Raw genomic sequence first — 27,106 nt, 5'->3', positions numbered from 1 at the left:
CTGCAGCAGTGGCTTCTACTTTATATCATGACAGGTCGTGACTTTGACCTAGTCGACTTTTTTATCTGCGAGCTAGAGGATGTGATTCTGGATGGGATGACAGTTCACCGTCGTCATCCGTTTGCTCATTGGATCTGTTGGATTCTGGCTCAGCTAAGTCAGAATGAGCATATGGATGAGCTGGAGCACTCGAGGACACAGTTCAGTTTTTACTCACCAGCTACTCCTCGAGACGGTCGTCGTGGCTCGAGAGGCCAGCGCCGAGCACAGCGGGTTCTGGATGAGCGTTTCTTGGCTGAGGGCAGAGTTGCAGATGATCCGACAAGCAGCCGAGGACGCTTCACTAGCAGCTGCAGAGGCCCAGCTCCCACACTACCTGATCACTGACTCAGAGGACTCGGAGGATGACGAGGACTTCATTCCCACTGTTACCGTCCCTCGAGGAGCTCATGATGATGAGGCAGGATCTTCTGGTGCAGCACGAGCCCCCGCTCCTCCAGTCTCCACCGCTCAGGTCACTCAGCCCGATGCACTCGCTGCTATTCTTACTCGGCTCTCAGATCAGCAGGACAGATTTGCAGCAGCTCAGCTGAGCATGCAGGCCGAGCAGGCTCGCCAGCAGGAGGCCCAGACTCTAGTGCTTGAGGGGATTCGGCAGCAGCAGGAGGCCATGAGGTTACAGCTTCAGCAGCAGTCCCAGATCCAGCAGCAGATGTTTACCTTCTTCTCGGGATGCTTCGGTCAGCTGTACCGACACACTGGACTGCCTGAGCCTCAGCTCCCTACACCCCAGCAGCTCCAGTTCGACCCCACTGCTCCTCCTCCACCTGCTGGCAGTTTCATGCAGACACCCTTGTCATCTTTCCCAGTGTCACCACTTCTACCGACCGGGTTGTTTGCCAGTCCTGTCCCCACTGCTGCCCCGGTTCCTGCTCCACAGCCTAGTGTCTGGACAGCCGAGCAGCGTGCAGAGTTTCATAGACAGCAGCAGATCCTACACCAGCTCCAGCACCCCTCGGCTCAGTCACTCACGTTCGACTCTCCTTCTCAGCCCGAGGTGCTCCGTCCGTCTGTCGTGCGCCCCACTCAGCCAGACCTGACTCCCGTCACGTCTGCTCCTCCGACGGACTCCACGATCGTCGCCGCGCCAGCTTCTACCGCTACTCCAGCTACTTCTGCTGCTCCGACGACTCCGGTCGAGCAGAAGTCTTCTTCGGTCGACGACGACTGGACAGACGACGACGCCGACGACTCCGCCGCTCAGTTCTCCACCGGACCCAGCCGGAAGACCCCGCCTTCTCCTGCTCAGGATTAGATCGCCTTCCTTTTTGGTGCCTTGTTGCCAAAGGGGGAGAGGTGTTAGGGGGAGGGTAAAGAGTTAGGGGGAGGGTAGAGCTAGAGAGAGAGCTCGTAGTTATCAGGACTTTGATTCTTTGTATCACATTTGATGTTAATTCATGGATATGTACATTTGTCGCTTGAGTATGCCGTGCTTTGAGACATATCTATGAATTTCGTTTGAGCCGTTGAGCTCTTTGGTCCTTCTTTTCGAGTTCGCTTGTGTTTATCTTGCTTTATCTTTCTCGCTCTCTCGTTATTTATGGTTGTGTTGTCATCAATCACCAAAAAGGGGGAGATTGTAAGCATCTAGGCCCTCAAGGTATGTTTCGGTGATTAATGACAACCATTATTGTGACTAATGAGTTTGTGCAGCTTAATAGATCATTATCGCTCATTTGGTCGTATGTCAAAAGAGGCCCCTCAATTTCGGTCATTCAAAAAGGCGATCTCGGCTTTTAACTTATATTTGTCAAGGCTAAGGATCTTTCTAGTCCTAAGTGTCACAAGGTTGAGAAGGACACTTAGGTTAGTATAGGTTTTATAGTTTTGTAGTGATCGCACTATTAAGAGGGGTTCATGAGTTAGTAGCTTGATCAAACTTGAGTTGGCCCTAGACAAATTACACACTCACTCAAAAACAGCAAAAGATGGTCAATAGAAGTCAACACAACTCTTGGAAGAAGAAACAATCAAAGCCACATTCGAATCCAAGTCAAAACAACTGAAAACAAAGAAAATCAGTAGCACCGGTTGAACCGGTGCACAAGCATCGGAGCATCCGATGCATGGCGGAAGGACCGATGCCCTGTCGGTCCATCTTCTCTGAATGAAGGCAGATATCAAGTAAAGCACCGGTTGAACCGATGATCAAGAAGATAAGCACCGGTGCAATGAAAGTCCTTTGTTCCAGAGAGCATGTTTTGATGGATTTCAACCTCTCTTCAGCACCGGTTGAACCGACGCTCCGAAATCAAAGCACCGGTGCAATGACAGTCTTTTGTTCCAGAGAGCATGTTTGATGGACTCCAACTTCTCTTGAGCACCGGTTGAACCGATGGTTCAGAAACAAAGCACCGGTGCATTGGATGTACTTTGTTCCAGAACGCTTGTTTGAGTTGATCAGCGAACCTCTTCAGCACTGGTTGAACCAATGCCCCTACGGAGCATGCACCGGTGCAATGACGCAAGCGTGGATACTGTGTCAGAACTCCAACGGCTACTTCTTTGACACAGAGAGACCGGTTGAACCGATGCCCATATTTTCTATACCGTCGGTTCTTCCGGTGGTCACGGTTTTTCTGCAGAAAACCTCCAACGGCTATGTGACCTCCTCCACTCTATATAAGGGTACCCCCTGGTTCATTTTAGTTGCCTTTTGACACCTTGAAAACCTGAGGCCACCCTTGAGAAGAAGAGATAGAGCTTTGAGCAAAAGAGAGAAGATCTAGTGCTTAGTTTGTGCTTCAACCTTGAAGAACTCATCCATTGCAAGTGTAGCAAGTGTGCTTGAGCTAGGGCCAACTGAGTGTAGGTCAAGTGAAGGCTTAGGAACTTGTTACTCTTGGTGTTTGGCAGCACTTAGACGATCTTGGTGATCGAAGTGTTTCTCGCGGAGCTTGCCAAGGATTGTGGGAGCCCGGAGAAGAAGATTGTACGTGGCTTGAGCTCCACCACGCCGGGATGGTGAACGGAGACTCTTAGTGAGCGCCCAAGTCTCGGTGACATGGGAGGTGACAAGACTCTTAGTGAGTGTCACAACGTGGATTAGGGGTGTGTGCCAACACATCGACACCACGGGAAAAAATCCGGTTGTCTCTTGCACTCTCTTTCATTTCAAGCACTTACTTTCATGCTTTCTTTCATGTGCTTGACCTTAGATATCATAGCTTAGCTCTACCTTGCTTAGTTTCATATCTTTGTTAGCTTGTGTAGTTTGCTTTGTTTAGCCGGTTGGTGAATTGAGCCTTACTAGCCTTGCATAGGTTAAGGTTGTTTTATTGCTTTAGAATTTTGAAAAAGGCCCAATTCACCCCCCCCCCCTCTTGGTCCATCGATCCTTACATCAGCCTTGTGAGCGAAGGTAGCATCTTCTTGAGTAATTGCCTTATTAACCAGTTCTGTAAAGTTGGCACAAGTAGTGAGAGCTAGTTTGTCCTGCAGCTTTATGTTCAATCCCCTCCGGAAGCAATCCTGCCTCTTTTCGTCACTATCCACATGGAAACCACCATACCGAGACAACTGATTAAAGGTTTGAGCATACTGCAGAACAGTATTATTTCCTTGCTTCAATGCTAGGAACTCTGCCCTCTTCCTTCTCATCAGACTAGTAGGAATATGATGGGCCTTGAATGCTGCCACAAACACATTCCAAGTGTGTTGTGTATTGGGAGGGAGCAATGCTTTATGATTAACCCACCATATCTTTTTTGGGCCTCTCAGTTGCTGCGATGCAAAGGCAGCCTTATTCACTTCTGTGCAATTGAGGATGCTGAACTTGTCCTCGATGGTGCGAATCCAAGCATCTGTTGGAAATATGCCCTAGAGGCAATCATATTTCCCTGTATTCATGGTTAATAAAGTGTTCCTTGAATATCCATGGATGACAACTTGTATTGATTAATGCTTATGTGAAGTATTTGTGAAACTCTTTACTTGTATGGATATTCTAAAATGTTTCTAGTCGGAGTTCATGTGAGGACACACATGAATATTAGACTGGCACGTGTATTAGTTGATTGACTATGTTTCACAAGTCATGGACATGGGGATGTCAAACTAATAATGTGGTCTCATGTGAGACATGAGACTGAACTGACTCAACACGAGATGATGACTTCTCATTACATAATATGTACGCTGTGTCCTAAGACCTGAGATCGTCGTATGTACTTAAGATGTGAACCGACTTACTTAGGATTCATCAAACGCTACACCGTAACTGGATAGTTATAAAGGTGGCTTTCGGGTTTGTCAAGAAGCATGCTGTGAGAAATGTTCAGTCAAGATGGGATTTGCCCCTCTCTGCAAGAGAGAGATATCTCTAGGCCCCTCGAGTGATTCGGATCAGGAAATGCATGGCCATGCTGGGTTAAGAGTTAACCAAGGATTCCGAATCACAGGATCGAGAAAGAGCGGTTGGCTTGGAGCTAGACCAAATATCGTGAGGCAAAAGGAACAACATGTATATGACATTGTGACGGCTCGTCTGATATGATCTTTGCGTGCGTATAGGAGTTGACATGTCTTGCTAGAGGCCGCTGTTTACTATTGGGCCGAGTAAGAGTACTCGGGCCATGTCTATTCGCATGTGAGCTCATAGGGTCATACACTTAAGGGAAAGAAGCCTGATAAGGATGAGATCCAAATTAGACTGGGCTTAGGTGCACTAATGGGCCTCTCAGGCCCAAAAGGGGCGCCCAAGGTGGGGCCCAAGAGGAGCCCACCTAAGGGAGCGCCCAGGGGCTATAAAAGCAAGGGGGAGCGGAGCACCCAAGGCTAACCCTAGCCTTTTCTCGCACGTGAACAGTACCCTGCTACAGTACCAGAGCGTGAACAGTCCAAATAATACCGATCAAGTGCACTAATCCACCATTTAAGTTTAATCCTCAGTTATTGCACTCAACTAGTACACCTAGACTGCCTGCTGTAACCAGGATCGATTACACGGGAACTCTCGCCAAAAGACGAGCACAGGTGATTACGAGCAAAAGCAGAGTTCAAATTAATTTACAACAGAGGTTAACCCAGGCTTCCGAAATAATTTACAACAAAGTTTTACACTCCAGGGTTACATTTCAAATACCGGAGTTCAAACACAGCGGAAATAACAACAAGTCTGAAACAAGCTTCAAAAATACAATACAGTAGATAACGTCGATGACAAAAGACGAGCTTCACATCTTGCCCACTGATCTGAGACTCACCTGCCTGCACTTCACGGAGAAGACGGAACCCATTAGACAGTCCAACCCAGAGGAAGAGGCTGACCACTCCAAGACACGTAGATCTCCTCGAAGTCTTCCGGAACACAGCATGCTCAGAAGGGGGTACAACCAAACCCTGAGTACTCTAATACTCAGCAAGACTTACCCGTCTATGGATATACTTAGCCCATTAACTAGACATGCAAAGCTCTTTGGCTCTGGAGTTGTTTTGCGGAAAAGATACTAATACTGAATCCTTACTTTCAATATTTTAGCTCCAATTGATTTGACAGCTACAAACTAGGTTCGCCTATTTTTCTAGAGCATACATGGTTGATCATATTATATTTTAGAACAAACAACTCAACATTTCCATTCTAGTCTCATTTCACTTCTTTACTACGATGTGACAGAGAGATCAAGGTTCTCATATCCGCGAGTCACGGCGAATCGATCTGATTTAACCTTGCAAGGTGGACCTAACTCACACGCCAAGTGCGACCCCGGCGAGTCACACCGAGCAACTGTTCCCATGATTACCCCGAAGCCTGAGTCAAGCCCGCAAACATCCGGATGATGAGCCCCGCACGTGCGAACACCCGGTGAACCCGTGGACGACTTCACCATCCGTCAACCCTTGCCCAGCACCACGGGTGGAGAATCAGATTCCGACGCAATTTAGGTAATTAGCTTACCGGTTTCGACTCCCTCCTACTCCCGACATGTGGTTAGTACTGTTTAATCCTCGATCAGTAGTGCCAACAATGGTACGGTCCTCAATCGACATAGCCGGAGGCTCAACTTTTCTTTAATTCATAACCATGTCCAACCTTTCCTCCGCCCGGTCTCCATTCTCATCCTTACAGTAACATGCTCACTTCTCTTACTGAAGTAACCACTTATATCTCGCGAGTGACAGGAAATCATCCGTCTTCTACCGGGTTTTATTCAGGCGTAGCAGCGCTATCGATCTGCCCACACTAGTTGAGACATTGGATAACCTAGACATTATGCATCTAGAGTTCCATACAACTCCTAGAAACTTAATGCACAAGTACATACTTAATAACATTGCATAAAATTTAAGTAAGGGTTATGCTCCGGGGCTTGCCTTGCAGGTCAGCGGGGTTAGCAACATCTTCCGGAGCTTTCTCAAAGGCTTCCTCGATCTGCTGCTCTCCTGCTGGTGGCTCCTGGACCGGCTCAGCAACTAGCTCATAGGCTACCTCGGTGTCAGCGGCTACCCAAGTAAAATATGCTATGCATGAGATGCATAAAAAGAAAGGCAATGCAATGCAAAGCAATGCTTCCAAAAGAACGCGCGGCCAAAACTGGAAACAACCTTCTTAGCTATGGTTCAAGGATGGTGCAGTGCTGAATGAAATTTTAGTCCTTAATTGCTTTTAGCCTGAAGTGTCTCCATCAAAGAAGACAAGAGGGTGCATTGATCAGATCAGGCTTAACTCTAAGTCCGAAAGGAGGTGTTCTAGGTCTCAACTACTATTAAACAAGTGCAAATGAAACCATCTAGCAAAAGGATGTAATCTATCTATTACATGGCTCTATCAGATAGAGCACGAAATTATGAAGCTATATGAACTGGTTTTGCATTTTTAGGATTTTTCTACGAATTACTAGGAATTTTGGGAGATCAACACATAAAAAGGATTAGTGGACCGGTTCACTACACCGGTCTGACCGGTGAAGACCGGTTTAACCGGTCTTTCATAGTAGTCTAACCGCTTCCCTGGGAGGCGCCCGCCAACAGAGCAGAGACCGCGCGGCACGGTTTGACGGCGGCAGCGTTCCCGCCGGCGAGGGGCGAGGCGGCGGCAAAGGAAGGGCGGGGAGCGTCCAGCAGGGTTAGGCTGCCTCCGTGCACGCGGAAGTGGTGCAGGAGCTCGGCCCAGAGCGCGGGGCGACGAGCGGGCGGCGGCAAGCAGCAGCGCACGGCGGTGAGAGGCGTTCCCGGCGAAGTTGGCGCATGAACCCGAGGAAAAAGAGGTCGGGGACATGGATTAGGGTATGGCGAAGTCCACCACTACCTTGAATCGAGTTGAGGAGGGGCGCAAATGGGACGTCGATGAGAGGGCAGAGCTCCGGCGGTCGGGTTTCGGGTGGTCGGCGGCGGCGGCTTCGATTCCGGCCGGGTAACGGCCCAATCGAGGTCGGGGCGGAACTGTGGAGGTGTGGGGTGAGGTGGAGTGGCTCGGGGAGGGCTCGAGCTCGAAGAATGGTGGTGAGACGACAACGGAATGGTCGTCACGGCATGTGGCGGCGCTAGGGTTTGCTAGCTCCGCTCGCGGCACGAGGAAGGGTACGACGAAGGCAAAACGGGATTGGCTACTAGAACGGCTGCAGAGGCTTAAGCGGCGCTGGAGCTCGCCGGAGAGGCGACGCGTGGCGGCACCGACACTGTCGCCGCCGCTTAAACAGAACAGGGGAGACGACCGGTCTAACCGGCGCCCCATACCGGTCTAACCGGTCCCGGCCAGACACGACGAATAATTCCAGATTCCACTTTTAACTGCCCAAAACTCAAAATTTTCCATTGAAACTTGGAATTCGGCCAAAATAGAAGTTGTAGAAGAAGATTAGTTCTACCACTTTGATATTGGACGAAAATTGATTCGGAGTTTGGATTACAGAGAAAAATGTGCTCACAGTTCGGCTAGAGTTGAGTACTATCGACGATCATGATCAAGCTAAAGACATTACTAAGCCATGATTAGAGAGTAACCACAAGACTAGCACCAAAATTAACACCGGGGTGTTACACATTTATTCTCTAAATAATTCTCTCGTTGGTTCGAATTGAATAGAGATGAAAACCTGATCAATATTCATGGAAAATGTCTCTGAAAAAAATTCAATACTGTTATTGTGCTCTTTCGCCCAGCAGGCAAAAACAGCCAGCGGCCTGTAGCTGAGCCAGCAGCACCCGCCTGGTCCGGCGGCCCAGCTCGCGGCGCATCGCACGCGAGGCCCAGCAAACAGCGGATCGGCCCGCTTCGGCTCCCGCCTGGGCCGGCAGCCCAGCTCGGCTCCCCTTGCCTCAATCCTGGCCGTCCAGCGCAATCGGACAGATGTCCGCCTTCCTCGCGGGATCAAAACCCGTCGCTAGTCCTCCCCCTGAAACCCAAGGTTCTATTTGCTCCCCCTTTCTCTCTCTCATGGAGGCGGCGGCCGCTGGAGCTGGCCGGAGGAGGAAGGACGGCGCCGCCGCCGGCCCCTTCTTTCTGTGCACCGAGCGGCGGCGGCCCTTGGCTGGGAGGAGGTGGCGGCACCGCCGCTGCACGCCCCCTCACCGGCCCCTTCTTTTCTCCCCCCGACGAGGCTCAGCTCTTGCAGCGGCGGGCGGCCGCCGCCGCCTGCCCCCCCTCACCGGCGCACACGGCCCGAGATCCACGAGCCCCTTTCTCAATCTTTCTCCCTGAGCACACCGAGCGGCAGCCGGAGGAGATTGCGCCACCACGGGCCCCCTCGCCGGCGTGCGCGCTCGCTGTGGGGAGCGCGCCGCCATCGAGCGGCTCCGAAACGGCGCCCTGGGCCCCGAGCGCGCGCATCGAGAGGGTCCTTCCTCTAGCGCAGTGGCTCGAGTCTTCCCCCGCGCGGTGGCGGCCATGCGCCGTCGCGCGGCGCTGGAGCATCCAGCCGGCGGTGAATGTGAGTCCCACCGACCTCGATCCCCTAGGTTTAGGGTTTTTGCTCTTTCGATTCGATTCGAAATGTTTTTCTTTTCTCTCTGTGATTCTTTCGATCTGAGTTCGGATCCATTCCCAAATCGATCTACTTCGCTAGATCGGCTAACTGATACCATTGTTAGACCTGTTGGATCGTCTAGGAGTAGATCGAGTGGTTACTTTCTTTTAACAGGATGTAGAAGTTGCAGGACACCGTGGGTTCGTCGGTGAAGTTCTGCGCTGGGCCAGCGACGCGCTGTGCAGAGACGTCGTGGTGGCGGTGTTGTCGTAGTGCAGGGCGGCGATGACCTGATGGCGACGGGGTAGTGGAGTTTCCCGTCGCTGACAGCCCACTGTTTAGATCGGATTAGGGTTAGGACGGTGGGAATAGTGGCGGCAGTGAATCTCATAACCCTAGCCACCAACCCCCACCTCCTATTTAGTCACTACGCGACGGGGGCCCAATAGCCTTGCATTGGGCTGGGCGCTCCCGATCAGACCGCGAGTCAAAGGCCGAGTTGATCGTTGGACCAACTGGTGGAGATCAACTCAACAAATCCAGCGCTACAGCTGGAAAATTTTCTTTTACCACTGTTCTTATTTTTTTAAAAGAATTACCACTGTTCTTTTGGATGTCAGGTCTGATGCGTGGCTAAGAATACGCGGGTGTAGTACTCCGTACTCGTACGCGTACGCTCGTAGAATACGACAGCGACTACTTCAACAGCGTGCGCGTGGACTGTAGTATACATCGTACGTACGGACTACCTGCTTTACCCGTCAGTGCGTACGTGTTTCCGCTCGGTATCGGTATTTATATGCACGCTGCCCGCGGCTAGGCGGATCCCTTCATCAAACAGTAAATGAAGTATACGGTTGCAGCGCAGACCGGCTGGATTCAGGGTCCTGCCTGAATCCCATCCAAAGTAAATGAAGTTGCAACTTGCGACTATAATATACCGTAAGATTTTATTATTCCTTTTAACACCTATTACTAGTACAAGTCACCCATGCACGTCTAGAATAAAAATTACTAGAGTAATAGGTGAAGCAGAAAAGAGAATATATGGATCATAGCAGTATTAGAAATTCATGGATGGATAAACGTGAGACCTGCAGCTAAATAATTTAAACAGCTTATATCATACATCATCTGTCCGGTGCGATATATCATACACGTGCAACTTGAGCTAATTTCTCTATATTTACAATTATTGAGGTTAGTTATTTGTACGTACGTTTAGAGGGACATTTCAGATTGTTTCCAACAATTTACAGTTCGGTAATTTGGATGAAGGTTAGAGAGATATTTTGGATTATTTGGATTAAGTAGTACACAACAGAAGTGGTGCACATGTCTGTTCGCTGCAACCAGCACCAGTCACCAGCCACCAGCAGTATTTTTCTTTCACAATAAATCAGCATCAGTCACCGGCCACACCACAGCAAACACAGTGGCTATGGGGTGATGCTTTATAGAAACAGAGTAAAAGCAATTATGATCTGACTATACCGATTGGACGATTCCCTATATATTACTGATTTTTAAAGTATAATCCTAAAGTTTGTTTTGTGTAACTTGGAAGCACTCTGAAGAAGCCTTTCAATGAGAGTGCGTGGCCGCAGTACTGCTGCATGGTCCATGTTCTGCGGACACACACGTACCGGAACTGTAGAAGTATCATCGCGCGCCGGTACACGTACGCCGCCGTGGTGGCCAATCAATGATGGACGCGTATCCAGGCTCCACCACTTTAACTGTCGACACGGTCAAAGATCGTTTGTATAGAGGGACGTGCCTACACTACTACTACACCTCCTCTCTATTATACTGTATGTACTGTGTATATGCATGCATGATGCTTGGGAATAATGGTTCCATGGCATGGTAGCTTGTGGCCAGCGATGTACTGACGAGTGACGAGCGATCGAGCTTCAGATCACGTAAGCCGGCCGCGGCCGGCATCCATCCGCAGCGCCGCGGGCTTGGTGCTTGGCACGTGCCACTCTGCCAGTGTTAAAACAAGGCTAGAAGCCCAGGTCAGACCAAGCTCCATTCTTGGGAGTGCCAACAACTCAAATCGGCTCGTACTCCGTAGACGATTAGACCTGGCTTCAGGGATGACGATGCATGGAGACGTCGGTCACTCACACGTCAAATCGATCCGTCCACGGGGCAGTAATGTCTCACCTCAGGGTAAAATAATAAAATTGCAAGAAGGAACGCCCCATGTCCCGTGTCCCCGTTCCAGCCTGCAGGAGAGTCAGGACTTGCAACGAAACAAACGGGGTTTAAATGTTTTGCAGGCCCCTGGACCGTTGCTTTGCCGTGTATTTTGTGTTCAGGGACACGGCAGTTTTCGTCTCTTCTCGACACAAAAGTCTACTTGGATGCAAACAAAAGGCACTTAAGTTTGCGTTGTCCCTTGCGTTATCAGAATGTGGAGAGGATTCATCTTCGCAGGTGAAGTCACGGGAAAATGTACAGGAGGAGCGCATAGGTTGTTTTGACGTAGCTGGTGGCGATGGAAAGGGCACAAACAGAGGGGAACAAGATACTGGTACTGAGGAATACTGTAGCTGCTGGCAGCTTGCCAGTTTTTTTTTTTTTTTTGAACAAAGGAGTCCTCTTGAAAGAATTGCAGAGAGATTCACAAGCTCTGAACTGAAAGATCTTGTGCCTCTGGAAATTCCTCGCACCATGGTCCACATTAGCTTCCATGCACGCATGAACATGGAGAGGGTGCATGGTGGCTAGCAGACAGACCTAGAAATTTTCGATGAGTCGGGTGTGCAGCAGCGTGAACTGGACTGGAAGAGCCGAAGAGCAGAACTGACCGAAGCCTACGGAGCCTATGCACTTTTACTCTCGCCTGCCTGCGCCCTTCCCTTTGCTTTGCCTACGTGTAGAAGCAAAGTTGCCATAAAAGTTGCGCTTCCGTAAAATAGTGGTAAAAAGGGTTACATCGAATACTGTAGCACACTATAGTATTTTTTATTTATTTGTGGTAATTGTTGTCCTATTATGATCTAACTAGGCTCAAAAGATTCATCTCATCGTGTACATTAAAACTATACAATTAGTTTTTTTATTTATCTATATTTAATACTCCATGCATGAGGCAAGAAATTTGATGTGATAGATAAATAGTTAAATTTAGATAGAGAAATTTTGGAACTAAATGCAGCCGTAGAAACCAAAGTTTTGGCCGTGGCACCGCGGCAGGCGGCAGGCGGCAGCTCATGGTAATGGATATGTACGAAAGGACGACGAAGGACGGAAGGAGACCCACCCATGGGCCATGGCGTTCCCGCGCAAGGCTGCTGGGACTGCCTCCGCCTGACCGCCCGCCGGGTAATGAGAAATTCCCTAGCTCCTTCTCTCTCTCTTTTTTTTTTACCAGCGAGATGGTACATCAGCACCTAATGGCTAATGATGATGGCTGATGGGGGTGTATATTAGAGAGTTTGCAAAACTATATTTCTTTGCTGAATAAGAATCTTACCGTGCCTAATGTTTCTCCTTTTTATTCCAACACATTCATAATGTTGGTTGGTTATGGTGTTAATATTTTCCTTTATTTTGAGTTCAGCCTCAGAGCTTCACCGCATAATTGAACCGAAAATTATTTTCAGGTAGAAAGCGTATGGAGCAGAAGATAGCAACACATCGAGCTGCCTCAGTAAATGCGGGTAATTTATAAGCAGGTTCCATGTATATTAGGGTTAGGGAGGGTTTTTTCACAGTAGCATGGATAGGTAGTTTAGAAGAAGGGATATTTTTTCATAATGCTAAAGGTAGGTAATGTAAAGCCTGTACTGTGGGTACTTGGGTTATCACTCGGCAACGAGAGATGCCTAGATACATAGATTAAACATATCAGGTGTTACTTTCCCTAGTTGTAAATTTAATGTAATAAAAATCATTGTTGCTAACAAAGATTATACTTTCTCTGATTCTCAATTAATAATTGTGAGCAGCAAGATGTGGTTAACAAAATATTGCTTTTACCATGAATGAATAGTATTAAACACATTCAAAATATATTTAATGTACAAAATTTTGGAAAAAACACAAGGAGGACAAATCTATACATACGATTTTTTAAATTGAAATAATCAAAGAAGTACTGATGGTCAAAACAAAATGCGTTGATGACCAAATGCATACCAAAATGGCGGTTATTTGAGAATTGGAAGTAGTGGAGTCCACCAAATCTATGTTTGGTTGATCTTTTCTGAAAAAGAAAAGGATTTTTTTCGATTATCATGGAAGCTTAAAGGCAACCTCTTAAAACATTACCAGAAAAAAATGTGTCGTCATAAGAGAAATTCCGTCTTTCAAGTTACAAGTAGTCTCGGATTTTTCACCCATCTCAAACAAGGGAATAAAGGGAAATGATTGTGCTGCAAATTTATTATTAGGATATTATTTCACTCATATTATTCATCCTAATTCGATTAAAAAGACTATTCCGTTTTATTTCTTCAGTTCGATCGAGACGCCAGCTGCAACGAATCTCCCAATTTAATCTGTAGGTCCAGGGCGTGCAGACACGATAAAATCATTCTAGACACCTTCCCGGCATCCACATGCATGCGCATCGAGTACCGGTGCACACTACCGGAAAACGCTAATTCGCCGTGTGCCAGAATCTTTGCCGTGTGCATTTTATCGGGCACACGGCAAAGAAAGAATTTGCCATGTGTCTGCAAGAAAACACACGGCAAACAACAAACACACGGCGAACCGCGCTCTTCGCCGTGTGCCAAGCTCTAGCACACGGCGAACTCCAATCTTCGCCGTGTGGCATATGTCTAGGACCCTGACGGACGTCATTATTTGCCGTGTGTCCAGTATGACACACGGCAAACATGAACCTTTGCCGTGTGCCTGGCCCTAGGCACACGGCAAAGATTGTGTTTGTCATGTGCCTCAGTCCAGCACACGGCGAACACGGAAAAAATTCATGTTTTTGCTTCCAAATTTTTTCTACAGTCTCCATATTTTGTTTGGTACTCTATGCTTGAATATGATATTTTTATAGACATATTAATTGTATTTAACTAATTTATTTCATTTCAATGTTTTTTCCGTATAAATCAAATATAATTCCAAAGGGCATGAAATAATAGGAAAAAAAATTGTAAAAAATGATATTCATAATATTGACTGTAGTGTTAGAGCTTAAATAGTATTTGAAACAAAATTTCAAAGTTTCTGGTAATGAAATATTACGACGATCGAGGTGGCAAATAGTGTTTAAATTCTACAAAATTAGAATGACGTCAGAAAATTATGAGATTTGCCGCAGCTTCGTGCTATCATACGTGGAACGTATGGTAAAAATTTGAGCACGATACGAATATTTTGTCACGATAATGCTTACCAATTGAGAGTTTCCCGAAGAAGATTCAGAGAGAAGAAGAGGATGAGTTTAGATTTGTACGTGTCATGATAGAAAAATTTGAGTTTGACTTTTAAACTTTTGCTATAGACAATATGCGTTAATGATTGATTCATGTTGAATTTTCATATTTTTCCGGGTCTATTTGGTATTTTTAATGTATTATTTGCAAGTAAACTATTTTAATTGACATAATTAAACTATAATCAATAATGACATGAAACAATGAAATTTGAGTTAGTCAAAAAAAATATTTATCATGTCATGGAGGCCGTATAAAAAATATGAGTGTTTATATTTAGTTAATTTTTGAATATTTCATTATCAAAATAGTAGACATGAAATTGTAGAAATTAACTTTGTCGTGTGTCTAGAGTCTGACACACAGCGAAGTCGAGGCTTCGCCGTGTGTCTTGGATCTGACACACGGCAAAGTAAGACTTCGCCGTGTGTCTTGGATTTTGGCACACGGCTAACTACATTTTCATAACTTAAATACACTGCACACGCTACCTCTCCGCTGCTGTGTTTCGGTAGAAACGAGGAGAGGGGGAGATGGCTTGCCCTGCGCAGTACATGCCCTCGGCCAGCGGCTGCATCTTCCTGGGGAGCAGCAAGCCTCAGGCGAGCCTTGTCCGAGGCGCCGTCATCGGCGGCGTTAGCGGCAGCAGGCCGTTCCTACTCACCTGCAGCGCCTCGTTGTCTCCGTCTCCTTCCTCGCCGGCGCCTGCGCAGAAGGACTCCGACTGCAACGAGGAGGAGTGCGCCTCGGAGAAGGAGGTACCGCCTGCTCCCATCTGTAGCTCCTCTTCTTTCAATTCCTTCTGAGCCCTCCTCGTTGGTAGCAAAAGGAGAGGGAAGAGGTGGGCAGGCAGCAGCAAATGAGAATATGAGACGTGCCATCCATTCGTGCTGTGCGCATGCAGGTCAGGGAGCGTGCGGGCGCGTGCGGCGGCCGGCAGCGGCGAGGACTCGCGGCGGGCGGCGTGCGGGCGCGTGCGCTTGCGGCGGCGTGGACTCGCGGTGGGTGGCGTGCGTCGGAGGCGGGACGCAGCGGCGCGCGGCAGCCGGCCCGTGCGCGTGCGGCGGCGTGGACTCGCGGCGTGCGCGTGCGTCTTTTTTTATTTTTTTAATCTTTGCCATGTGTCACATGTTTAGCACACGGTGAAGTCGACTCCGCCGCCGTCAACTCCAGCCGACGCCGTTTGTTATCTTTATTTCGCCGTGTGCCATGAATAACATACGGCGAACACATTCGCCGTATGCCCGATATATGACACACGGCAAACACCTTCTTCGCCGTGCTAGTGGCTGCCGTCGGTGCTTCGCCGTCGGTCACCCACGGCGAAAACTTTGCCGTGTGCTAAATGGGGGCACACGGCGAAATGAAGAAATCCGGTAGTGGCAGGCGTCCCGCCAACGATGGACCGAGCAAGTACAGTGCATGGCACACCGTGGAAAAGTGGATGTCAAGCCGGTACTGTTCATTGGCTAGAAAGTAAGGGTGTGTTTAGATGAAGCGTAAAATTTTTTGCGACGGAATCTTGCTAATTTGAAGTACTAAATGAAGTCTATTTACAAATTTTTTTACACAGATGGGTTGTAAATCGCGAGATGAATCTAATGATGCTAATTAATCCATGACTAATCAAAAATTAGTGGATGGTACTGTAGTAACACTGTTGCAAATCATGGATTATGTAGGCTCATTAGATTCGTCTCGCGATTTACAGTCTATCCATATAAAAAGTTTTGTAAATAGATTTCAGTTAGTACTCCATGTATGTATCATAATATTTGATGTGACGTTTTTTTTTAATGTTTACAAGTTTATGGGGTGGGAAGTAAAAAGACCTGAATTAAAGCAGACGTCTCCTCCGTCCCTGGCCTGGGCAGCCGCTGCCGGCCGGAGCCCACGGCGAGGCAAGGCAAGCAGCGCGCCTGACAGGCGTATCTCCAGGTCCAGGCCTTCCGTGTACTCCGCGAGAGGCCGGATCCGCCACCACTGCCCGCCTGCCCCCGCGTCGTAACTCCCCCTTAAACACGCTCGGGCAGGCAGTCGGGCGTCGTCGGGGGCTCGGGGCGTGCAACACGACGTGCCAAGCCGGAGCCGGAGCGGCAGCTAGCGCGCTGCCTACGCATACGGCGGCTACGCTACACACCTAGGCCGTGTTTAGATTTAAAAATTTTATCTCAAAAAACGACACGTCAAATATGTGAACACATGAATGGAGTACTAAATAAAATTTATTTATAAAATATTTTATACGGATGAGTTGTAAATCGCGAGCCGAATCTAACTTAATTCATGATTTGCAACAGTGATTCTACAGTAATCATTCACTAATTATAAACTATTTATGAATTAATTATGTTTATTAAATTCGTCTTGCGATTCACAACTCATCCGTGCAAAAGCTTTTATAAATAAATTTTATTTAGTACTCCGAAATAATATAATTCTCTTTTATTTTCTTTTTGCCGAAACATCTAAACACGCCCCTAATAGCTGCTGCGCGCCCAGACGCACAGGCCGGCGTATTATGTTGACGCAGCCTCGTAATATCACCACGTCTTTTCGGGGAGAGATACGGGAGCGTATACTATACTACACGCCTACTAGCTGGCCTAGTGGCACAGCGAAAGCCAGAGGCTGCTGCTGTGCTGCGATCTCCTCCTATTACTCCCTGTGCTACAGGGGCGTCGTGAACATGCCGCGGACGCAGCAGAGCTTGCTTGCCTTGCTAGCTAGTGTTACAGTGGATAGGCATGTCGTAGTCGTAGCAGACTAGCAGTGGCCTGTGCGGCGCGGCGGGCAGCGAGCGGCGACGCTGCACCACGGCACTGCGAGCATGGATATATCCTTGTTGCCATGGCCTGCGGGGCGTCCTGGCCTTCCGCGCCGGCATCGGCGGCAGCACACGGGAGACGATCGAGCTAACCCCTGATGCCGGCGTGTCAGGAGGAGGGAATTTTGCAGAGCTTTCCTTCCTTCCATGTGTAGCAGAGGGAGGAAGCTCGGGCACAGCTGCGCGGGAGGACACGCTGATCGATCCCCTCTTCCTCTTAAGCAGCATAAATAAGTGCATGCTCGCACCTACTCTGTTCGCTGTACTGTGGCTAGTGGCTAGTGCTGATTTATTATGAGAGATAAATACTGCTGTCTGGTTGGTGGCGGCTCACTAGTGCTGGTTTGGTGTAAGAGAAAAATATTATTAATTGGATGCAACGAACAGAGGCGCTTATGACAATATGTACTCTTGAGTTATCGGCACTTGTTTAAAATGATGAAAATGCAGTCTTTTTTATTTTGCAAGGGGGCATCCGCGCGCGATCTATCCATCCACCGCAACGGCCTCATCAGCAGCTCGATTGCTAGGACGACGAGAACGCTCAGATTTGCCCCAGGATCACGGGCAGGGCTGCTGCCATGTGTTGTCTCTCCGGCCATTAGTGTAGCGTTTCGGGTGAGAACAGGCCGGGCCGGGCGGGCGCGTACGTACACACACGCGTAGCTAGCTAGACAGGCGCACTGGCAGCAGGTGCTGCTGCGGCTACTGTAGCTCGCTCTTTACTCCTTGCGCAGCACAGCACAGCACAGGCGGCGCTGGGATACCACCAACTGGCACAGTACGCTGCTGGCGGTGGCATATCCGCATATGGCCCCAGACCCACAGTGGATAGGCATGTGTCGCCCAGTGCAGCTAGCGGTGCGCGCAGGCGGCTCCAGGCTACGGGCAGGAGCAGCTAGCTAGCGACGACACCCTTCCTCTCGCCGACCGTCCCGGCATCCGATCCCGGGCTCGTGCGCCGGCGGCGTAGCCGATATCCTAGCCTGACGACGATGCCGCCGTGCCCGTCAGCAGGGAGGGGGCTGGGGAAGAGAATTTTTCAGTGTCTAGCGATGGCTTCCTAGCCTTTTGTAGCCTGTAGTTGCATTGTGTGGTGTATGCACTATATATGCATTGCTCCGCAACCGCAAACGGGCCGTATCCCATCCATCCTAGTATCCTACGGCCCTTTCTAGTTCCCAAAAAAATTTCTACAATATCTGTCACATCAAATATTCGGACACATATATGAAGTATTAAATGCAGTTAAAAATATAACTAATTACATAGTCTAACTGATTAGCATGAGACAAATCTTTTAAACCTAATTAGTCTATAATTAGATATTAATTACCAAATAATAATGAAAGTGCTACGGTGTCAAAACCCCGATATTTTCGCGAACTAAACGGGGCCGTAATCTCCTAGTCTCCTATAATTGAGCATCAGGACATCTTGCAGTGCTTTTGTTAGCACGCATTCCGAGGAGGAGAGAGAGCGCGCGTACACACAGCTCCGGTCGATCCTGCATCATCCGTGCCAATTAATTTATTGCCGGTACGTGCTCCTTGCATTCTTGGCCTGATTCGGGAAAGAAATGCCGCGCCCTGGATGACATTCGTGTCGCGTAGTACGAGATTTCAGCGCAGACCGAGCCAGTGGCGGAGGACGGTTGAAAGTTAAGGTATGGCAAGAAAAAACAAAAAAAATAAAACACATAAAATTAGGTGGCGGAGGACGGTTGAAAGTTAAGGTATGGCAAGAAAAAACAAAAAAAATAAAACACATAAAATTAGCAGAAACTCAGGGTAGGAAGAGAATAAAATACATAAAATGAGCATAAAAAAAGGAGGAAATGCGCACAAGATAGGGAATTGATCCCGTGACCTCCTGTTTGGAGAGGCACAGCCGCACCATTGCGCCTCACATGCTTTCGAGTTTGAAGGGAAGTTACACAGATTTTGATAACTGAGGTATGGCTGCTGCCGTACCTCGCCACATGAGGTCCTCCGCCGCTGACCGAGCGACCTCATGCAGTGTATCCGCCAGTGCAGTGTACACAGTACATACTGTCCACGTCGCCCGTGCATTACAAACGTACACGCATTATTGTTGGCAGTGGCCTGGACACGACCTATGGCCTGGCGGCCTGCACGCAGGGGCGTACGTGCCGTCTGAGTAGCGACCCAGAAACAATTGGACGCGAACTTTGATGTCTCAGGCCGTGCGACCTCTCGGCGGTGCAGAAAATTAAGGGCAGTAGGTGGATTCAAAAGAAACGCAGGGCAACGGTATATTTCAGGAGATGGTCCGTGCGAGCAACAGTAAAGCAATTTTTATCTTATTATTTGACCAACAAAAAGAGTCTCCACGTTCGATTTCAAGGTCTGGAAATTCTCACGTTAATCGAAGAAAAAATTACTCACTACTGCCATTACGATAAAAACTAGTCTAAAATACCCCTATATCTAATTAAAAAATATCCACTATTACCATTATTGAATAATTAAAATAAAAATACCCACCATAGCGAGGAGAACTTATCCACCACTGCCATTACGATAAAAACTAGTCTAAAATACCCCTATGTCTAATTAAAAAATATCCACCATTAACATTATTGAATAATTAAAATAAAAATACCCATTCTAATTAAAAAATATCCACCATTAACAACCATTGTTCGGCTGGCTGTGCCTGGTGGTTGGTGCCGATTTGCTGTGAGAGAAAAACAATGTTGGCTGGTTGCAGGGAACTGAGTGATTGTGTCATCATGTGTCCATATATATAGGAGATATATGTACTTATTTTAAATATATAGGTGATATTAGCAGCCGCGTCTCGCCGGCGCAGTTCTGCCCCAGTCATGCGGAATCAAGCAGGGCATCCATGGCCGCCGCAGCGACCGCCGTCCAAACCATCGCTGTTTGATCGGTCGTGATTCCTCAAAGCTATTTCAACCACACAACCTCTCAAGTGCTTGATTCTGGCATCTTGAAGTCATAGATTGATTTCTCTTTGGCGCCGGTGTCCCATCTGAACCACTCACAATCACACCATCATTCATGAGATTGACACCACAAACCTGACAGAACAAAAAAATACAAATTCAGAAAGCAGAAATCTTAATTGAACACCCAGATCACGTATGAGTGTGATGACCATTGTCATGAAGCTCGCTAAAGTGAAAGTATTTAGGAGGTGTTTACATATACCAATAAGGCAATAAAACAATCTTTACATGTGTGTGATAACTTTTATTATTCACATCGTGAAATTTAATTTAATTAATCCAATAATGAGCCTTCATAATAGGTTGACTTTCGTATACCAATTAGCCACCTTTAAGCTTAGATTTTGCAGTGACGTGTCATAGTGCTGGTGTTTCAACATAATAAAAAAATTTAATTAGAGCGTAAAAGACAGTGCATACCAGTGCATTCTGATATGTTTGACCAGCTGCCTCGGAGCTTATCTGGTATAGATAGTCAAAGTAATGTCATTCAAAACCTCAAAAAACGTTGCAAAGGAACTTATTCGACGAAAAAGGGAAAAATTAAAAAACTTTTATGGAGAATGTATTTTAACAAATATAACTTTCATCTTGCATTTTGAATTGCTACCTCTATAGTATTTAAATTTTGCTACTATATGACAGCCAATGACAAAAATAGTGTAACCTTATATTTTAAAAAACTAGCAGCTAGCAAAACTAATAAATACAAAAAAAATTACAAATGCAACATTAGAGATGGCAAGATCTAACCGAGCAAATGCACTGGTAATACAGCTTCATTTTGGTTGACAAAAAAAAATTCTACTATATGACAGCCAATGACAAAAAATTATAACCTTATATATAAAAAAGATAATTACAAATGCAACATTAGAGATGGTAAGATCTAGCCGCGTAAATGCACTGGTAACACAGCTTCATTTTGGTTGACAAAAAATTTTGCTACTATATGACAGTCAATGACAAAAAAGTGTAACCTTATATATATATATATATATATATATATATATATATATATATATATATATATATAAAGTAGCAGCACAAGTAACAAATAGAAAAAATAAAAAATTACAAATGTAACACTAGAGATGGTAACATCTAGCCGCGCTGGTGGCCTTCCTAGTTAATTATACGTACGAGATGCGGCCGGGTTTCCTGCGGCGAGGGATGATTTGTTTCTGCAGCAATTAATTAGGGACTGTTTGTTTTCCGGAACATTTTTTTAGTCCCTGTTACATCAAAGGAAATTTTATTATTTAGAAGTATCAAATAAACTCTATTTGTAAAACTTTTTAACAGATGAGTGCTGATTCGCGAGATGAATCTTATGAGCCTAATTAATTTATGATTTACTACAGCGATGCTATAGTAGTCATTGGCTAATTATGGATTAGTATACCTCATTAGATTCGTCTCGCAGTTTAGCCTAAGGGTTCCACAATTAGTTTTGAAATTAGACTTTATTTCATATTTTTAAATACTAAGATTCTTTTTAACGTGGTTTAAATTTAGCTCCTGAATCCAAACAACTCCTTAATCCCTAGCTCTTATTTGCCCTCGTCATCGTCCACTTCTATAGCGATCGAGTATAAAAGGCGGTTTCTTCCTAATGCGTATGATTGTTTGAAAAAAATTAAAGAGATGTGATTATAGAAGATAAAAAAATTAGACCACAAAGATCACCAAGCATTCACTACTTTGACCGCTAATTAGATGTATTAAATAAAGTCAATTTACAGAACCACTTTCAGAACCCTATGCTAATTCGCGAGATGAATCTAAAGAGGCCTTTGACAGCGTGATTAGAGAATGGTTAATGTAGCATCACTGTAGTCCAATATCGATTAATTATCATTATTAGATTCATCACGAAAAATTACACTCATCAATAAATTAGTTTTACAAATAAATTTTATTTAGACTGCCATGCATACAAGATTCCCTTCTAGAATTGATTTCTAGTAGGGAAACCAAACGAGCCCAAGCTTGACTTGAGACAATACAGTATATTTATGAAGAGTTACTCCTTGTCTCTCCTCTTCTCTCTTCTCCATACACAATAATTGACGCCATGTACTTGTCTTCATCATAACAAGTGGAGTGTCTAAGAGCTACCTAAGAGCATCTCCAAGAACTCTTATATCTTGGGTGAGTTTTCTAAAAAAAAAAGAAAAGAAAGACAAAAAACTCTTATTCAACAGAAACTCTAGAAACTCTATTTACCTCGTCTTCTATCCTCGTTTTCTATCAAAAAGGTGCCGTTATGTATCTTTGCCTAGCGCTGAGCGCTAGCCATTCCTTTTTTATTTTGGAGAAACGGTTGGATTTCATCCTTTTTCGCTAGCTATTTCGTTTTACATAATAGTTATATCAGAATTTTAGCTATTTATAGATACAAAAGCTCTTAGAGATGCTCTAACATGGATTTATTAAAGACGCTATCTAAAAGTATCTCTTTTGACCACAGTCCACTTGCTATGATAAAATACGTACTGTGGTGCCAAATGCACTAGTACATGTTATCACGCTAATGCATTTGACGCAGTGCTCCTTATCAGGCCAAGCGATGAGCTGCTGGTTGGTTGGAAGGATTAATAATTTAATATAGTCTTGATTCTTGAACGAGTTAGTTAATAAATCATAGTATATGGAGTAAACTGATAAACATCAAACTCACAAATTGATTCCATTAAGATCGCCATGATGCTCGGAGACGACGTGGTAGACTGGCAGTGGCAATGATCGATCGCCGTGTCCCTTTGTGCGTGCGTGCGTGCATGCATGCATGTGCAGCACCGTCGTTCGCGCTAGAAGGATAGGTGCGCCAAGCCAAGGGCATAGAGCAGGGTTCAATTTCCCGACCGGACCGGCCTAACCGCCGGGCTCCGGTACCGGTTTACCGGTCCGGTTAGGCCGGTTACCGGTCGGAACCGGTCAAATGTGAATTTGAATTCAAATTTCACCGTGGTGGCGGTTCCGACCGGTATACCGGCCGGGTATACCGGTATACCGGCCGGTTTGGCCGGTATACCGGCCGGTTTTGTGTTGCGGCTCACTGCGGTATACCGACCGGTTACACCGGTATACCGGCCGGTTTGGCCGGTATACCGGTTGTTTAGAGTATTTTTTCGCCGCTTGAAAAATTGATTCCCGGTGTGAAATAAAAGGAAATTTCGACATGAGCTATGCACATTTTAATGTAAATGACCCTACCAAAGCAATGAGTTATAATTATGCATACAAATACAATAGTAATAGGGTGCATACAAATACGGAGTCATACACTTATACACATGAAATGAAAAGTTCAACGTAGGAATGGGAAGACCCCCATTTGAGATGCGGTTTGGTATTCGGCGGTGGACATCAAAGCGATACCTCGCACTCTAAGCAGCTCAGCCTTGTAGTGTTGCCAAGTTTGGCCCGTCCACGCCGATGTTGTCTGCCATTCCTGAACTAACATAGTGTAAAAATGGGGGTCTTCCCATTCGTACACCCATCTCGTCGGTGGCTGCATGCTGATGTCAGGAATGGGATAGTGAAAAGAGTGCCTCGAATCGCTGTAGGAGGAAGAAGAGTTCTGTGGACTGTCATAGTCCGTCGGTCCACCTGTTCTCCTCTGCGATTGCGGTGCTCCATGGTCGGTGTCCTGAGTAGCATGTGTGAACTGAGTTTCCCCTGCAATCAACCATATTTCATAATTAGTAGTCAATAGTCAGAAATATGTGTGTATTTATATGTGCAATATATACCTGTGAAACGAACACCACGAGCATGACCACTACCACCAGCAGCATCATCAGCACCACTACCTCCACCACCAGCATTAGGCTGAGCACCGTCACCATCATCACCATCATCGGCCGAGCTGCTATCCTCGGACTCCTGATACGGAGGACTACGCTCACCTTCGCCATCATCAGTCTCGGTGTCGCTGCTCACTGGTTTTGCTGTTCCTTTGCCTTTTCGACGCTTCGAGTCACCCTTCTTAGGCCCCTTGTGCAACTTTCTCTTCCCTAGGTGAGTGTCACCTATATTTTGACGTGCCCAATCGCTGATGGAATCATTCCCCGTAGCCTCACGTAGATCTGACACGTTTATTTGATCTCTGACAATATGGGACGGGAGAGGGATGTCGCCGTCATCATCATCCTCGTCCAGAACTGGAGCCCGGTTAGATCTACCATATTCCATCCATTCCCGCACCGGATTTTTCTCATCATAGAATGAAAGATGGGCTAGCTGGTCAATGAAATCACCTTCTTCACGCATCAGTGGGCCGGAGACCTCCTCGAGTCGGAGACGAAGATTGTAGTTGACATAGACAAGCTTATTAAGTTTCTTGTGCGACAACCGATTGCGAACCTTTGTATGCAGCAAGGCAAAAGTACTCCAGTTCCGCTCGCATCCACTGGATGAACAACATTGTGAAATAAGCCTCATGGCAAGGTACTGCAGTTTTGGAGTACTTGATCCGAACATCATCCACCAGGACGCTGCATGTGCAACCGAGTATGTAAGCAATATTTTCGAAGAGAGAAAATAACAATTTTATACGGAACAACTCTTACATGGGGATGTCTTTGGGTCCATCGCCATCCGCATTGCCATATCACTGCTATACTCGCCAATTTTCTGCCGAAACACGTCAAGCTCCTGCAATGCCTGGACGGCGCTCTGGAGATCCGTCATGCGCTGAAATGTATCCTTAAGTCCACGAAACATTTGTTGAGTTGGTTCCATCGTATAGGCATACCTCGGATTTAGGACAGCAGCTGCAAAATATAAATCACTTCAAATAAGCATTATTTCAATAGAGTTTAAAAATAGACGACTGATGTGTGCTTACCTGGACCCACATACGTGCCTATGAACACATCATCCAACCTCTCGTCCACCACCTCAACATACTCTTTCAGTGTGGAAACATTTGTTCCAAAGAAAGACTTCAGCTCATGTTTCATAGTCTGGTAGGCCATCACGACTTCGCACATGTTCGGCTTCTTGTCCTGATCAGCGAAGCGGAGGAACTTGTATATTGGTTGAACTGTGTCGATGATATATTTCAATGCATCCCACCACTCCATACTTGAAAAACTTGCATGAGTAAATCTACCATCTTCGGTATTCGCCCATTTGCTGTGTTGGAACTCAGTAGATGCCATCCACTGCATGAAACGATCACGTTTCCGATAGATGCTCTCTAGGAACATGTAGTTGGTTCCAAATCGAGTGGCATTCCACTTGACCAACTCACCACCGATTGCGTTCCTCATCATTGTATTCAACTGACCATGATTGTGTAACCAATTTGAAATTCGCTTGCACTGCTTGATGATAACACCATGTTCAGGCCTTCGAGCTATATCCTTCAACATCAAATTGACGGTGTGTGCTAGACAAGGTGTCCAAGCTATGTGGTCATACACATCACTTAGTAGTTCATTGCATGCTTTTTTGTAATTCGAGCCGTTGTCGGTGACTACGTGCACGACATTCTCCGGTCCAATCTCTTCCACCACCTTTCGAATCTCCTGCAATGGAAGACGGATTTTTTAGTAACATGACAAAACATACACAATGTGAATGGAACAGGTTGAGGGACTACCTTGAACAAATATGCAGCATTTTGAATTCTTCCAGTCGCATCAATAGACTTATGGAACCACATGACCCCATTGCAATATATCAAAAAGTTGATGACACTCATCCTCGTCGGACCAGTCCATGAATCACACATTAACGTGATGCCAAATAAGGGCCAGTCTTTCTGAAACTTTACGTACCTCGTCTTCAAGTCTTGCTCATTCTGATCAAGGTACTTGCCATCAATATCCCGTCCAGTGGGTGATGCGATACCTTCACCTGCAACCATATGAAAATCATAAGATACAAAAATGTAAGTTTATAGGTATCATTGCAATGAAAGAAAACTTACCCCACTTCTGTGTCTCCCTAACCGCGCTGATAAAGTATGGACTGTCAGCCTGTCTTCCAGGTACTCCTGCAATATGGAAAAACTTTGACCAAGCTTTACCAATAGCTTCCTTTGCGTTCTTACCCTTCTGCGTCCAGGAGCCTGTATCAATCCTTGTTTGTGTCATTCCTCTTCTCCCACCAGCTGCCAAGTTATAGTCCTCCACCACAGGACTCTCCCTCTGCGAAGTGGACTTTCGAAACATTCTCTGCATAACATTCCCCCTCGTCGAACCACTACCCCCTCCACGCTCATATGCACCTCCTCTCTGTTCCACCCCCCGTCGGAACTCTGCTTCCGCTCTCGATAGATCCATGGCACGCTGCACCTGAGCCTCCTCATCTTCTTCATCACCGGGATAGTTTCCCTCTGCTGCAGCCTTCTCCCGTCTCAACCTCTCTCGGGCCCGGTCAGCAGTTGCCTTCTTTGCCCTATCCAACTCACGCTGAAAGAAGTCCCGCACATCAGGTGGCACATTCCTGCAATGGATCACCTCTGCCCCGCGCCCAGCCAAATGTTGTTTCAATCTAGTCGCACCACCTCCTCCTTTCTGCGTACGACAATAGTTACATCGCCATCCGGGATAAAGATTTTCACCGTGTTCCCACACAACATCTCTGCTTGCCATTGTCTATCTGCATACATGCACAACAAAAATATATCATCTAATATTCTTACTCCGACCTAAGTTATAGTGTCAAAAATCATCTAATACACCTAAATTAAATCTAGCTAAAACCTACTACATAGTGCAAAAAATCATGTAATATAAATAAATCTTCCCTAAATTCTAAATATACCTAAGTCATACACCTAAATCCTAAAACAAAACATCTAAATACACCTAAATCCTAGGGGAAAAAAAAACTAACCTGACCGCGGCTTACCAACGCTAATCGGCGGTTTACCGCCTCCCCATACCGG

General features: G+C 46.5%; 2 protein-coding genes across 2 annotated transcripts; both read right to left on the bottom strand.

Moving 5' to 3' along the window:
- Positions 1-20,158: 20,158 nt before the first annotated feature.
- On the bottom strand, positions 20,159-26,166 carry LOC120640282. Its single transcript, XM_039916136.1, has 6 exons — positions 26,144-26,166; positions 25,814-26,070; positions 25,637-25,739; positions 23,958-24,293; positions 23,829-23,883; positions 20,159-20,222 (listed from the first exon to the last, which is right to left on the bottom strand). Exons 2-6 carry the CDS (start codon positions 25,943-25,945, stop codon positions 20,159-20,161), a joined length of 690 nt encoding a protein of 229 aa, XP_039772070.1. The 5' UTR covers positions 25,946-26,070; positions 26,144-26,166.
- LOC120641463 lies at positions 24,687-25,336 on the bottom strand. Its single transcript, XM_039917615.1, has 2 exons — positions 25,055-25,336; positions 24,687-24,980 (listed from the first exon to the last, which is right to left on the bottom strand). The coding sequence occupies exons 1-2, from the start codon at positions 25,290-25,292 to the stop codon at positions 24,757-24,759; spliced, it is 462 nt and encodes a 153-aa protein (XP_039773549.1). The 5' UTR covers positions 25,293-25,336; the 3' UTR covers positions 24,687-24,756.
- Positions 26,167-27,106: the final 940 nt, after the last annotated feature.

The sequence above is a fragment of the Panicum virgatum genome, chromosome 7K, assembly GCF_016808335.1.
Source record: "Panicum virgatum strain AP13 chromosome 7K, P.virgatum_v5, whole genome shotgun sequence".
Classification (NCBI taxonomy): Eukaryota; Viridiplantae; Streptophyta; class Magnoliopsida; order Poales; family Poaceae; genus Panicum; species Panicum virgatum.
Note: the sequence above shows the minus strand (reverse complement) of the source record. Positions and strands in the feature narration are given on the sequence as shown.